Below are 13651 nucleotides of genomic sequence, written 5' to 3' on the forward strand. Positions count from 1 at the left end.
TCACGCATGATGGCTTCTGTGCAAAATAGCAAGACGGTCGATGGCTTTCTGCAGTCTTGGGCTCTTGGCTGCCCTTCTGTGGCCGAGGGCCAAGGTCCCTGTGGCTTCAATTCAAGATAGCGCGGTGATTGATCGACTGGTGTAATCTTGGTTGTCCTCTTGGGGACCAATACTTTGCAAGGTTGCTTCGAATACAAGATGGCGGGTAGTTGGTGCAATTCTGTAGTTTTGGGTTAGAATACGTGGAGAGTTCCTCCTGCAGAGGTGCACAGTTTTCCTGTTGGTGGCAGAACTGCTATGCAACAGTTCCTAGTTTTGCTCTTCTTTTTTTGCTTGTTTTTGTAGAAGACTATCTTGTACATAATTCGGCTTGGTACGATCCATCATGTACAGGAAAAATTACATTCATGAGGTTCATAGGAAATGCTCGATTTTGCTGGAGAAACAAGGCCATGTATCTTTGCTACATATGGTAAGAAATCAGATGAGTCGTGCCTGACTGTCGCCACTTGTTTCCCATGTAACCATCACGGCCGCTTGGATTCTGCGTGTGACAGGCGTCTTCGGGACTGTACTTCCCGGTGATCTGATCTGATTCTTGTAGCCACCCAGTGTCAAAAGGCTGGTGATGCTGAGCAATTTTGTCAAACTTCTTGACACCACATTGACTTAGGTAGGCTGTTGTCCCCGTGCCTGAACAATCTCTTCAGTCACGTCAGATGTGCACTCTCGCCTGCCCTCGAGAAATTCACACCAGTACTCCATGCGGCACATGCAACTACTTCAAAGAGGGAATCATCTACCAGCATCTCCTACATTGAGCTAATCCAAGGTGTCCAAGAGATTCTTAGCACGGGGATTAGTCTACGAAATCCATGCAGCCATGCACGCACGCACCAGCTCACCTCCAGTCGAGTACCAGTGTATCACACCCTTTTCAATTGCAGGTCCCCCACAACGCCATGCCACAATGAGCTGCAATCCAGTGAAGCTCTCTCGTAGTCTTATCACCCGCCATCTCAGGCTCAGCTGCCTCTGCTCTGCGTACCAGCATTATGGAACACATCGGCCTGTCGGCACGTGCGGTTGCGCGCGCACCTGTCGCGCCGAACGCCGTTGATGCCGGATCCGACGGCGGGCGAGGTGGCAGCGACCGGCGACCGAGATCCGCATCCGACGGTCCCGTGACAGTTTGATAGTCGATGCTCGACGCGCTTTCAGTTGACCAGTAGTTATCTTTGCCATTTTGTTTTTCCCATCTGTCTTAACTTGGATTTAAAGAGTGCAGACCATCTCCCTGCAAACGCGTTCGCACGTAGCATGATAAAAGGCCAGTGCTTTTCATTGGTATCTTATGGATTTATCTTATCATTTTCACTTGTTCTTCCAGATTTTGCTTTGAAAAATGGGGTAGAGTCAAAATAGCTGTGAATTTCTTCATTTTAATACTTTCGTCCAATGAGTTTCAACGTGGCAACAAGTCTGAGCCTCTGAGGGCAGAATCACAGAAAATATTTCTCATGCGCCTCTCAAAAAACAAATGTTTTTAAGGATCAAATCACAGAGAGGTAGTACTGTTTAAACCAATACACAGTAAACATGGTGTCGTTAAGATTTTTTTTCTGTTTATAGAAAGTCATAAAACTTGAGCGCGCAACAGGCATACCACATACCTTTTCTCCAAAAGTATATACTTTGACATTGACCGTGCATTCGTTGCAAAACATAATTCCGGCAAAGTACATCCATTGTAAGTCAAACAAAAAGCGCGCAAATAGGTCAAAAGAAAACCCTCTTTCTCTTTGTTTCCCACAAATTTACATTACACATTTGCTCTTCTTCCTCCAGAAATGGTTGCAATACTCTCCATCCCGGCCGAAATTCAGTCAAACATGTCCGTCTGCACATATTTTCTGTTGGAATACATCATCCATATCATATAAAACAAACTCATACTTTATCCCAAAGTCAACTCTAGATGTGGGAACAAGAAGAGATCCACTTTCACCACCTCTTCTGACATACAAATACAGTTATTCTCTTTTGTAAAAAAAAACGAGTTAAAGAAGAAGGTGTGGTATAAATAGAACCATGGCAAAGCTTTGCTTGTAGTTGTAGCACAGCACCACCACCAAGCCATCCCCGCCAGCAAATGAGTTGCCAAGCCCACACAGTGTCCGCCATGCCACCGTCCGCCCCTCTCGTCAAGCTCCCCCTCCTGCCGCGCGGCCTCCTCTCCTACCTCCCCACCAACCTCTCCTCCATCCTCCCGAGTGGCCGCGAGAGTAGTGCCATGTCCAGCACCAACGCAGCCTCGTCGCCGCAGCCCGCGCCGCCGTCTCCCAAGGAGGTGTCGTCGTCGGGACAGCAGCAAGCGGGGAGCGGGAGCAAGGCCGACGCGGCGGAGCTGGCGCGCGTGTTCGAGCTGTTCGACCACGACGGCGACGGCCGCATCACGCGGGAGGAGCTGGAGGACTCGCTGGGCAAGCTGGGCATACCCGTGCCCGGCGACGAGGTCGCGTCCATGATCGCGCTCATCGACGCCAACGGCGACGGGTGCGTGGACGTGGAGGAGTTCGGGGAGCTCTACCGCGCCATCATGGCCGGGGACAAGGCTGAAGGCAAGGGCAGCCGCGGCGGGGAGGAGGAGGGGGAGGATGGCGAGGAGGACGAGGACATGAGGGAGGCGTTCCGGGTGTTCGACGCCAACGGCGACGGGTACATCACGGTGGACGAGCTCGGCGTGGTGCTGTCGTCGCTGGGGCTGAAGCAGGGCCGCACGGCGGAGGAGTGCCGGCGCATGATCGGCCGCGTCGACCGCGACGGTGACGGCAGGGTCGACTTCGGCGAGTTCCTCCAGATGATGCGCGCCGGCGGGCTCGCCACGCTCGGCTGATCGCCGCCAGCTGATGTGTGTACGGATATACGAAGTGCCGTGCACTGCATGCTTGATTCGTGCTAGAACTTGTAGATATTGGTTTGAGGGGAGTTCTCAACTTTTTTTTATCTTCTTTTTTTATTTGTTCGCTAGAGAATGATGGGCTTGCTAATTGACTATTGTATTGGTTGTTGCTCGCAAATATTGCTCAAGGGAAAAAGGTTTTCCCTGTTTTTCCTGTTTTTTTTTTCTATCACGGGAAGCATCTGCAGACTGCATGATTGGCGGCATTGTTAGCCATGGGTTGACCTGCCCAATCAATCTTTTGTTTCAGCAACGTGAGCTCTGGTTAGCCCGTGATATGCAGGACGGCACGACGAGCAACGGATTTGTCCTGAAGGAGCTCGTTCTGAATCAACAGCGTGACATGAACTCCGTTTCCCCTTGAAAGAAAAACAGCAAGAATTCGTTCGTTGAGCATCTGCATGACATTGGGCTCACAGGGATCTGGACTAGAAAAGACGGAACACGAAAATTCCAATTCGACATTTTCGGGGATGAACCCTCCTAATGAATTTAGGATATATTATCGGCGTTTTTTTAAGATTGAACGAACATAAGAATATGATGATTTATTCAGGTTTATATCTTCTGTAAGATATTAGTCATACGACATATATATTTTATTATGAATTAGATAAATTTGTTTTAAAATTTCATCCTTTACAAGTCAGATCCTTCCCTTTATATAACAGGGAAAATAAAGTATATACAAATAAACTATGTCAAACTCTATAATAGTTCTACTTCTGATAAGACCAACTATTTCTAACTCATCATTACAGAGGGCATGCATGCACGTCCTGTCACGTCCATTGAGTGCTATCATGCTTGCCTGTGAGGCCGTCTTATAGCATTTAATATTACAGGATGAGTCACTCTAACTTTACGCTGTCTACGACTATGCTCGTTGAAAAGAGTTGTCTAGGGAAGAAAAAAATAATTTAGTGGACAACATTTATACGATTTTGTCTAGTTATGTGAGTACTTGTCGTGCGACGAAAAGCTGGTCGTATGGTCTTCTCCTTCGACCAGAGGTGAAACCATGGTGATAGGGTGAAACCGTGGTCTCAAGGATATCAACTATCGGTTTATATTTGACAGCGTGCGACTTATCCGATAGGGCACCTCTTACCTATTACACTGACGGACATACAGATATATTACTTATTAGGACTGTTTATTTATGTTAAAGTTCATGTTAGGTATATGAAAAAAATTATAAGATATATAAAAATCAATGAATATAAAAAAAATCGGATAAACACAATGAACATACTAGATAAGCTATACTTAGAACATGCGGAGTTATATAGAGGGCTTGTTTGGGTGTTAAGGGTATAATTCCCTATGGAAATAAAAGCCGAGATAGACTTTTTGGACAAATCGCACCCTATAGAAATTACCTGTGTGTCTTTGGAAAAAAACGAGGGGTGAAAAACCCTGCCATTCAAGAAATAAAAAACAAATACAGAAAACATAAACAAGCTAGAAAATTTAGAGAAGAAAGATGCGTTGCACTAGCAATTTCACCTGTCTCTTATCTAGACCACAAGGAATCACTTGAATTAGTTGCAGTTGAGTAGGATTGGCTAGAAAAGTCTAGATTCCAGTCGTCTTACGCAATGAGGCCAATTCAGATTGGAGACAAAAGGCGTGCTTGGAACCAGCAGAGAAGAGCTCGATTTGGGTGTGGGGGTATCAATCTGGGCGAGGAGCAGTCCAATCTGGCAAAGGTTCGAGGCGAGAAGGTTGATCTGGAGTCAGCGCAGGTCCATCGTCGAAAGGGGAGCAAGCATTGGAGGTTCATTGACTCTGCTGCTAGGTGTCGATCTCCACCTCCACTGCCTTGGCCTCGATTTTTGCCGCTCGAGTTCCGAAGCCAATCTTGTTGAGACCGCACGGAGCAGAGATGCGCAACCACAACTGAATCGGATACGAGCGGAGCAAAGATGCGCAGCCACAACTGAATCAGAGCAGAGATGCGCATGGTTGTGGAGGAGATACTTGCGATGAGGCCACGCGTCGAGGCGAAGATGACGGCGACTGCGTAGCGACTCGAGAGATCGGAGCAAGCGATGGGGGCGGCAACAAGGTGTCGCGAGAGCAGAGCAAGAGGCGACAACGATGGGGTTCTTCTGTCATGAGTCAAGTGATGTTTTTTTTTTATTTCCCTTTTGTTCCACGAGTTTCGTTGTGGAATAGGCTGTGAAATTTTTGGCCCGTCTAACACCCAAATTGTCACCGAGGTTTAACAAAGGAACAAACCCACTAGCTACATCAGCCAAAAAATAGACCGAGATCTTAAAAAAGTAGAGTATCTAAACAAACCCTTAAAGACGGAGATTTAGAGTATCCAAACAAACCCTTAGGCACAGGATTCTCCCCGAACCCACCGCTCCACGCCACAGCTGCAGGTCACGAACACGCCGCGGCAGCCGTCCGGACCCAGCGCCATCAAAGCGGCGACGCGCACGCCACTGACGATCAGCCGGGCCCCGCACGCGCGCGGCGCTGGCCGACACCTCACCCACTGGGGTGGGGGTGCATGGGATGGGGGACCGTAAACCGGCCACTCGAAAGAAACCGCGCGCGTGATGCTTGGGCTTGCCATCATGCCATTGCCATGTGATCCCGCCCGTGCGGCGGGACTGCCGTTCGGTGCCAGAGGCTGGCGTGGGTCGGTTGGATCCGTAGTTACGGACAGTTACGGAAAGGAATAGTCATTGCATACAGACCAATACTGCATTGTTCAGATGCTCTGAGGCTAAATTAGTGGCATGCAAAGAAGGTATTGAGTTATTGTTCTAATATACATCAACTCTAATAATATTGAAAATGATTGTATCACTATTATTTATTTAGCCATAACTCGAGAAGAAGATGGTTCAACCCTTACCTATACGATAAGTGAGGTAAAACTGTTGTTCATCGGATAAAGAATACTAAATATTGAAAAAGTTAACGAAGCTAGAATATACTCACGAGTTAGCAAATCACTTTTGTATCCATGATGCCTTCGGAACTTAGATAGGGCAGGAGGAGAATATTATTACTCGTCTAATTCGTGACGATGATGTTATATTTTTTGGTTTTAAATAATATATATTATTTTTCATGAAAAAAAATTATGTCCATTAGTGCTTCTACCCATCCGTAGCCTTTCGGCGTCGTGCTAGCGCGAACTGCAGGGTCCGTCCCGGCGTCCCCTGGTCAGGCAAGCTACCCTCCGCTTGTTTGTCAACGGCTTGGACCAGGGTTAAAAAACCGTCGGTAACCGCTCAAAAATCGCGGTTACCGACCTTCCCGGTCCGGTCCGATTTCAAAAACCGCTCGGTAACCGAAATTTGAATTCAAAAAATTTAAAAAAATAAAAAAATAAAAAAAAAATAAAAAAAAACTCTTAAAAAAACTAGACATAATTCTAAGAACTTCTGTGAAAACATTTTTCAAAAATAATGTCGTTTGCATCATATTCTATAGGGAGAAAGTTTGAAAAAAATGAAAAAAATTGAAGCGCGCGGCTCAATTATTAACTCATGTTAAGGAAAAGTGTAACATGCAAACACATATTTTTCTTGTATAAAACGTATTTTAAGAGAATCTTTAAAATTGATTTCACTTTATTTAGAGTTTTATTAAATTCTCTATGATTTTTACAAAGTTCACAAGCATAAAGTGAATATGTTAAGAAACATCACTGTAATTAATTTTTTCATATCTACTATTATTTTTTCTACGTAAATCATAATATAAATAAGCTAATGAAAGTGGTTTCACTAATTTTTAAGGTGTGATGGGTCAGTTATGAATTAATCTAGTCGCAACACATTTACACAATCATGCATGTTACAATAACTAATTCATGAGTTCATATATTTTTAAAAGATATAGGATCATGTAAGAAGACTAACAAAATTAGTTTCATGATTTTTGGATTAGCAAAGAGTAAACTATGCATTTACCTTGGTTTAACAAATAAAATTTCTCACAGAAAATTTTGAACTTTTTTATGAGTATAAATACTTTTATCATGTAGATCATGTTACAAGGAAGCCAACAAAATTTGTTTCACTTGATTTGAAGCTCGGATGAATTAGTTATTGATTTTACAAGATTGAACCCTTTTTTAGGTTTTTTGTTGAACTGCGCTGAAATTTGATAAAACCGCTCGATAAATCGAGAAAACCGAGCGGTTACCGACCCAAACCGCTCGGTAACCGACCGAATCAAAAATGCGAGAAAATCGCTCGGTAACCGACCCAAACCGCTCGGTTACCGAGAGGGTAAAAACATGATTTTTTCGCAAAAATTTAAAATTTGCCGAATGAATTTTCTCCGAATTTTTTTTAATTTTTGACCGGTAACCGCGGTTATCGCGCATTTTCGGTTACCACCGGAGGTCGGTAACCGAGCTCCGGTCGGTAAATGAAACCTTGGCTTGGACTACCAGCGGGTCAGGCAAACGAGTCTTTCTTCCAGGCCGCTGGGTTACTGTTTGATTGGGTTGTGACTCTGTCACTCTGAGCGGTGGTCAATGGTACGAGTTCCCTCAGCGTGAGGTAGATTTACAAGGATTTTTAGATTGACTCAACTTTGGAGTGAATATTTCTGGGGTACGATCTTGATTGGATTTCAATTTCGTGGTTTACCCGTTCAAGGTCAAGTTCCAATCCGTACGTCCCCCTGAGTCTTGGATCGATCTCAACCGGAGATCTTTGCCAGTCTAATTGTCAACACGAAGTCGTAGCAGCTAACCTAAGATCAGCTTTGCTTAGAGCCTATTCATTTTTTTATTATGATTCTAATCATTTAGAATTTGATTCTCACGATATAAAAATTAAATTATACAATCTAAAATAAACAGTCCCATATTATTATAATTTCCTTTCTCCCCCGCCTCTTGCCTTTCCGCTCTGGCCATTCCACCCTGGAGCGTTCGACATGTTGTCCCGCTGCTTTGAGCTCGTGTTCAAGCACCTAATGTGATGTGCCTGTGTGAAGGCTCCCGATGGGGCCCTCGACGCACTCGATATAGTAGCTCCCAGTCGGGTATGAAAGTGTATATAGGTCCTCTAAGTGAGTTTTGAATAATTAATGATAAATAATTAAGAGACTAATGAGTTTAATGAGAATATAAACATGTACTAGTCTTATTGAAGATGCTGAAAGACGTTGGCGTCCCTCAAAAAGAAAACATAAGTGGCATATATTTACTCAATAGATTTAAATTTGTTTTATCTTTGAATTTGAGTAAATGTGTGCTGTGCTATAAGAGGGATGCGTTTAAAATGACTTGAAGATGTCTCAATGCTCAAATTATCCATTTAGATCAAAGATGAGAGACACAAATCATCCCACGAATAACGGAAAGTTCTAAGTTTTTGTCTGTACCTGAATGTTTCGGGCTAATCCGGATACTCTGGGTTGCCGGAGTCTTCGAGTTTAGTTCCGGCAGGAGTGCTCGATTTTGGTTTTTAAGCCAACCTGGATGCTTCGAGTTGATCCAGATGTTCTGGATTGCCAGAGACTCCAAGACTTTGCTTCGAGCAAGGATGCTTGGTTAAGGTCTAAATGTTTTATCCGGAGATTCCAGGTTGACCCGAATGTTCAGGGTTCTGGTGTTTCATCTGGTCCCTCCGAGTTGAGTTTCGACCAAGGGTTCTCGGATATGTGTTCAACACAAGGGCCTCAGCACACACAACATCGACAAGTACCAACACAAGGGCCTCGTCACCCGATCTCTTGCAGCTCAGAACCACCAATTAAAGATCAAGCTCCACTCGGCTCCAGCACAAAAGGCAATTCCCAACACCGAAAAGAGAACAATGAGAAAAACCAAGAGTGCATGGAGAAGATTTTCAAATCTGCACAGAGAGAAGGGAGAGCTGGCCTACATATATGTGCAACGACGCCCTCCAGCATCCACCGACCCCTGAAGGGATCGGGAATGTGGTTACGCCGCCGCTGCCGCACAACAACCACCGCGGTCTCTCTCCCTCTGCTCTCTTTCCATTTTCCCGTGATGAACCCTAGCTGAACCAAGCCCCCGGTCACAAAACACCACCACATGAGCCTGGGCCAGCCAGTCCACCTAGGAAAAAAAAGACCCAAAACATTAAAATTTCATGTTTTCCTCAACATAACTTACCGTTCACTCTTCTAAAACTCACATTGTGATTATAGTAGTTTTCCTAATTTTTCTGCACACTGGTGTGTAATATTCGCTCCTAAATTTAAACAGACAAATAATATTTTCTTGTTCCTCTTTATTTCTATTTGGATTGCCCATAAAGGCTCGAAAGAAGGAAGAGCGACTTGTTGCAGCACTGAAAAAAATTGAACCACAAGACCCATCAGAACATACACATGACCCCGTGGTGCTTACACCTGAAGAGCACTTCTATGTCCTCAAGATGGGCCAAAAATGTAAAAATTATGTGCCTATTGGAAGACGTGGAATTTACCAGGGAGTGATATTTGAACATGCACTTGCACTGGAAAAAGCACCAAGCTCTACAGATAATTGTGAAGACATTCACCAGAGGAGGTCAAGGAAATTGCCACAGAGTTAGCCAGACTAAGTGGCGGGATTGTGCTCGATATTCAAGATGCAAAGGAACACAATTGTTTTGTACAGAGGGAAAAACTATGCGCAGCCACCACCTGAAATCATGTCTCGAAAAGTTACACTATCTAGAAAAAAAGGTATGTTGACTTCTTCCATCATAGTACAAGGAGAAAGATATCGATATCTATAGCATAGGATATAAATGAAACTTGGAAAAAAACATCAGAAAACACTCTAGTAACCAGAGAGTTTGATGATTTTCGAGCAATGGCTGGCCGGGATTAGATAAACCTTTTCCTAATTTGTGGAATCTGTTTCAAAAAGTTATCACTCAACATAGTTTTATGAAAGAATAGGAGACATATCCAGTATATTTAGGTAGAGGCAAGGGTGTTCGAGGTGTAAATTAGAAAATACTCCAACGTAGATAAATGTTGAGAAGACAAGATTTTGTCCTTTTGTTACCGTAATTGCCTCATTGTTTCATTCATCATTGGTAATATTTTGAAATTTTCTATCAGGCACTCGATAAATCCAAATACAGGGAACGTCTCAGAGCTCTTAGGCGGTACATTCCAAGGCTTGAGCAGGAGCTTGAAGATCTTCATGCGCAGATGAAGTTAGCTGGAGAGCATAAAGAACAGAGCGCAGGGAAAGACGTTGCTTTAATTTCAGATAGTGCAAACAATATGTCTGCGAGAAAAGAATCTTATAGCTCAGTTCACAATAGAAGTGTATCTGATCTTCTGTCAGAATGTAAAGAGGGATCTGAGAGTTTAGAGTATGAAAGTTCTGAGGTTGAGGATGATTCGGCTTCAGAATCTATGTATTTAACAATTTGCAACTCTTATGAGTTGAGTGAGAACAGATTTGCCACCCTAGCATACTATCGGTGACTCAGGTTATCTCACATGTGAGTGAGAGCTAGAATTGCCACTTCTTAAGAGTAGCAAAAGGTTAAATTTCAGAGTCCGAGGAACTCTGACATTTTTGAGACAGAAACACAGGAGCAGGAAGAATGCTACAAGGAACGCCCCTTGTATCTGGATAGACTGGATAAGTTTCCCTCGGAAAATAATGATGATGAACCAGATGATTTTGAGGAGCATCTACGGAAGATCGCTTCGCTTTCTGATAAGACTGATTCACCTTCAAAAGAACTGAACGTGTCCGAGCTTGACGAGATTGATAAAATCTTTCTGAGAGCTACTTCATTGCTGAAGAAAATGTGACAATTTGGAATTTGAATGCAATATTCTTGATATTTATATGCACTGTGAAAAGTATGTTGTAGAGTTTAATGGCATCTTCGAAAAGGATTTATGATCTACTGGGAACAGACTGGCAAATCCTGGGAGCTTGTTTATGCTCGCGTTGTTTTATGGTGGTCATAATATAACTGGAATTCGGTGAGCTCATTTGGATTCGGAAAATTGATAGCTTGAATATCAAAGATCAGATTATCATGTACGAGTACATGTTTTTGTTAAACGCCATGGCATTAACCAAAATGTGGGAAACCCTCGGCACCCGGTGTTAGCTGCAACCCTCCTATGTCTGTGCTAATTTTTGTGGAAGCACTCCTTTAGAAATGTCAGTAACCCTGGTTGTTTCACTGTGCACAGCACGGCAGAGTGAAGTGCCTGTTTCTCACGATTGGAATGGAACGGTGGCTGCGAAATTTCAGCCCGAACTGCTAGTGCTCAATTTGGTTCGCTTGTTGAAGCTCATTAATGTTGCTTTTCGTTGAGCTGGACCGTGCGTGCGTACTGGTTGATCTCCCAACTGTATTGTTGTTAACCTAATACTATTTCAGTTTTCTCTTTCACCAACGATGAGCAACTTTATAGGTGGTTGTTTGTAAAATAAACTGCCACGAAGTGTAAAAGCACAGATTACTCGCTCTGCAGATTTTGGGTCTCCTGACTGATCTCTTACATCGCATTTTTCACTCCATTGGTTATTCCCAGTTTATGTGGATTCAGCACTGATCAATGTATTTGTCCATTCGAAGGTATGCAAACTTTGTCATCACTGGTAAGGATTATATAGAATGATATGTGAAAAGAACATATGCACAAGTAAATCCGTCGCATACATCAAAACCACCTCATTCTCAGGATGAAAGTATTGGCACCAAATTGCCTTATAATTACATTTGTTCAAGGTAAGCACAATTACTACATCACATGATCTCAGCCAAGATTTCAGCCATGCAAGATTTCACGGGACAACCATGCAAGATTTCAGCCAAGATCAGGAACGATGAAGTAGTCCTCGTCGTCATCGGGCACCTCCAAACGTGGCTTCTTGCTCTGGCGCGCGGTGCTCGTCTTGTAGAACCCAGCGTTGGTCGCTGGCTGCGACGAGGCGAAGAGCTCAGGGACCTCTGCCGCCGTGTTGGCCGGCGCATGGCCGTGGAACAGGTCGATGTCCGCGAACCACTCCAGCTCCTTGAACCCGAGAGGCGACTCCTTCTGCAACAGCAAACACAAACGGATGGAAACTGTGAGATCGAGACATCAAAACTAAAAGATTTGGACACCTATTGATTGAATTCTAGGCTTCGTTCATCAAGAAAGGTTTTTTGTTTTGTATGTTGGTTGCCTTGTCGCTGGATTCGTAGTCGGACAGTTGCAGGAGGTCCTCGACGGCCCATCCCGACGGCGGCAAGAACGAAGACAACGGCGCCTCCTGAGCGGCCGGGGCCGGTGTCTTGGTGGCCCCGCCGGCGCCGACGCTCGCAGACTTGGAGCTGCTCTTGGGCAGGAGGCTGTCGGCGTGGGTGCTGCCGTTGGCGCTGCAGACGGAGCTGAATCCGACGCGGATGCCGGTGGCGAGGTAGCGCTGGTGGTTGCCGGAGAGCGTCCCGGGCACGTGGATGGGCTCGTCGCAGTCGCGGCAGAAGAGCGCCCTGTCCTCCACGCAGAAGATGAAGGCCGCCTTCTCCTGGCAGACGTCGCAGCGCGGGAGGGCGGCGGGGGGCGCGGCGTCGAGCGGGAGGCGCTGGTGCTTGCTAGCGAGCTTGTTGGCGGCGTGGATGTCGACGTCGCACCGCGGGCACAGCGCCGCCTCGTCCGCGCAGCACACCACCGTGGCCGCCGCGCCCTCGCACGCGTCGCACTGGATCCTCATGCCGCGCGCTCACTCCTCAGCTCAGGCTCAGGCCCCGCGTACGCTGGCTGCAGCTCGAGACAGACAACCAGACCAGCCGACTAAGATCTGCACGAGGATTCGAGGAAGCGGGACACGGGAGCGAACAGCAGGCGGGTATAAATCGCGCGACGGTGGGCGTGGGCTACCGGACGGGTTGGGTCGTGTGGACGAGAGGCGCTCTCCAGTTTCTTGGCGGCTTCCCCTGCACGCGAGGGGTATGAGTATCTCCTCCGGTCTGGCGCTGCCGCGCGGGCCAGGATTTTGATCCGGTGACGTCCGTCCTGACGCCGAGCGGGGCCACCCGCGGGGATGGGGGCGCCCGCCCGATTTTCTCTGCGGAATTGAAGACGACGAAACCACTTGCAAGTTGCACGAGAGCAGCGAGCCGATTTCTTCCTTTTCGGACGGGGCTTTTGTCTACGTGCATCGTCCGCCAGTGTACGCGACAGGAAAATTCGCGCCACACCCACATGCTTCCTCATGACGTGAGATTGCGTCGACATGAACGTAACACAGCTCTATAAAGACAGGGAAATTCGTGCCACACCCACAGCTTCCTCATGACGTGAGATTGCGTCGACATGAGCGTAACACGGACACAGATCCTCTGCAGTTGCCAGTGGCAACTGCAGAGAGCTACAGTAGCGTGCATTAGGAGCACTTCACAGCCCTTGATTTGGAGATGGATGGATTGGATCAATTGCTACAGTAACGATACAGTATTTGGTGCTATAGTACATATTCGTACTACAGTAGAACCAAACACTGCAGATACAGTAATCCGCAGTAAACAGTGATTAATTAATGCAGAGAACTGTAGCAACAGACTTATATTACTGTGCAAACAGTAATCTTCTACATTAATCGTCATTAATGCAGAGGATCCGTGTCCGCGTAACACAGCTCTATAAAGACAGGGAAATTCGTGCCACACCCACATGCTTCCTCATGACGTGAGATTGCGTCGACGTGAACTGTCGTCCTGA

General features: G+C 45.8%; 2 protein-coding genes and 1 pseudogene across 2 annotated transcripts; 2 read left to right on the forward strand and 1 right to left on the reverse strand.

The window, feature by feature from the left end:
- The first annotated feature begins 1654 nt into the window (after positions 1-1654).
- Positions 1655-3129, forward strand: LOC133887710 (probable calcium-binding protein CML22). Its single transcript, XM_062327679.1, has one exon. It carries the CDS (start codon positions 2153-2155, stop codon positions 2894-2896), a length of 744 nt encoding a protein of 247 aa, XP_062183663.1. The 5' UTR covers positions 1655-2152; the 3' UTR covers positions 2897-3129.
- Positions 3130-4563: 1434 nt separating this feature from the next.
- On the forward strand, positions 4564-10741 carry LOC133889524 (uncharacterized CRM domain-containing protein At3g25440, chloroplastic-like; annotated as a pseudogene).
- An 863-nt stretch (positions 10742-11604) lies between these two features.
- LOC133888496 (B-box zinc finger protein 24-like) lies at positions 11605-12778 on the reverse strand. The gene is made up of 2 exons (XM_062328769.1): positions 12117-12778; positions 11605-11986 (listed from the first exon to the last, which is right to left on the reverse strand). Exons 1-2 carry the CDS (start codon positions 12642-12644, stop codon positions 11756-11758), a joined length of 759 nt encoding a protein of 252 aa, XP_062184753.1. The 5' UTR covers positions 12645-12778; the 3' UTR covers positions 11605-11755.
- Between the last annotated feature and the right edge of the window lie 873 nt (positions 12779-13651).

The sequence above is a fragment of the Phragmites australis genome, chromosome 13 (genome assembly GCF_958298935.1).
Source record: "Phragmites australis chromosome 13, lpPhrAust1.1, whole genome shotgun sequence".
Classification (NCBI taxonomy): domain Eukaryota; kingdom Viridiplantae; phylum Streptophyta; class Magnoliopsida; order Poales; family Poaceae; genus Phragmites; species Phragmites australis.

Excerpts from the sequence above, each read along its gene's own strand:
- LOC133887710 (XM_062327679.1), top strand. The coding sequence starts at position 2,153 with ATGAGTTGCCAAGCCCACACAGTGTCCGCCATGCCACCGTCCGCCCCT.
- LOC133888496 (XM_062328769.1), bottom strand. The coding sequence starts at position 12,644 with ATGAGGATCCAGTGCGACGCGTGCGAGGGCGCGGCGGCCACGGTGGTG. Across the intron at positions 11,987-12,116 it reads ACTACGAATCCAGCGACAAG|AAGGAGTCGCCTCTCGGGTT; the intron begins GCAACCAACATA and ends TTGCTGTTGCAG.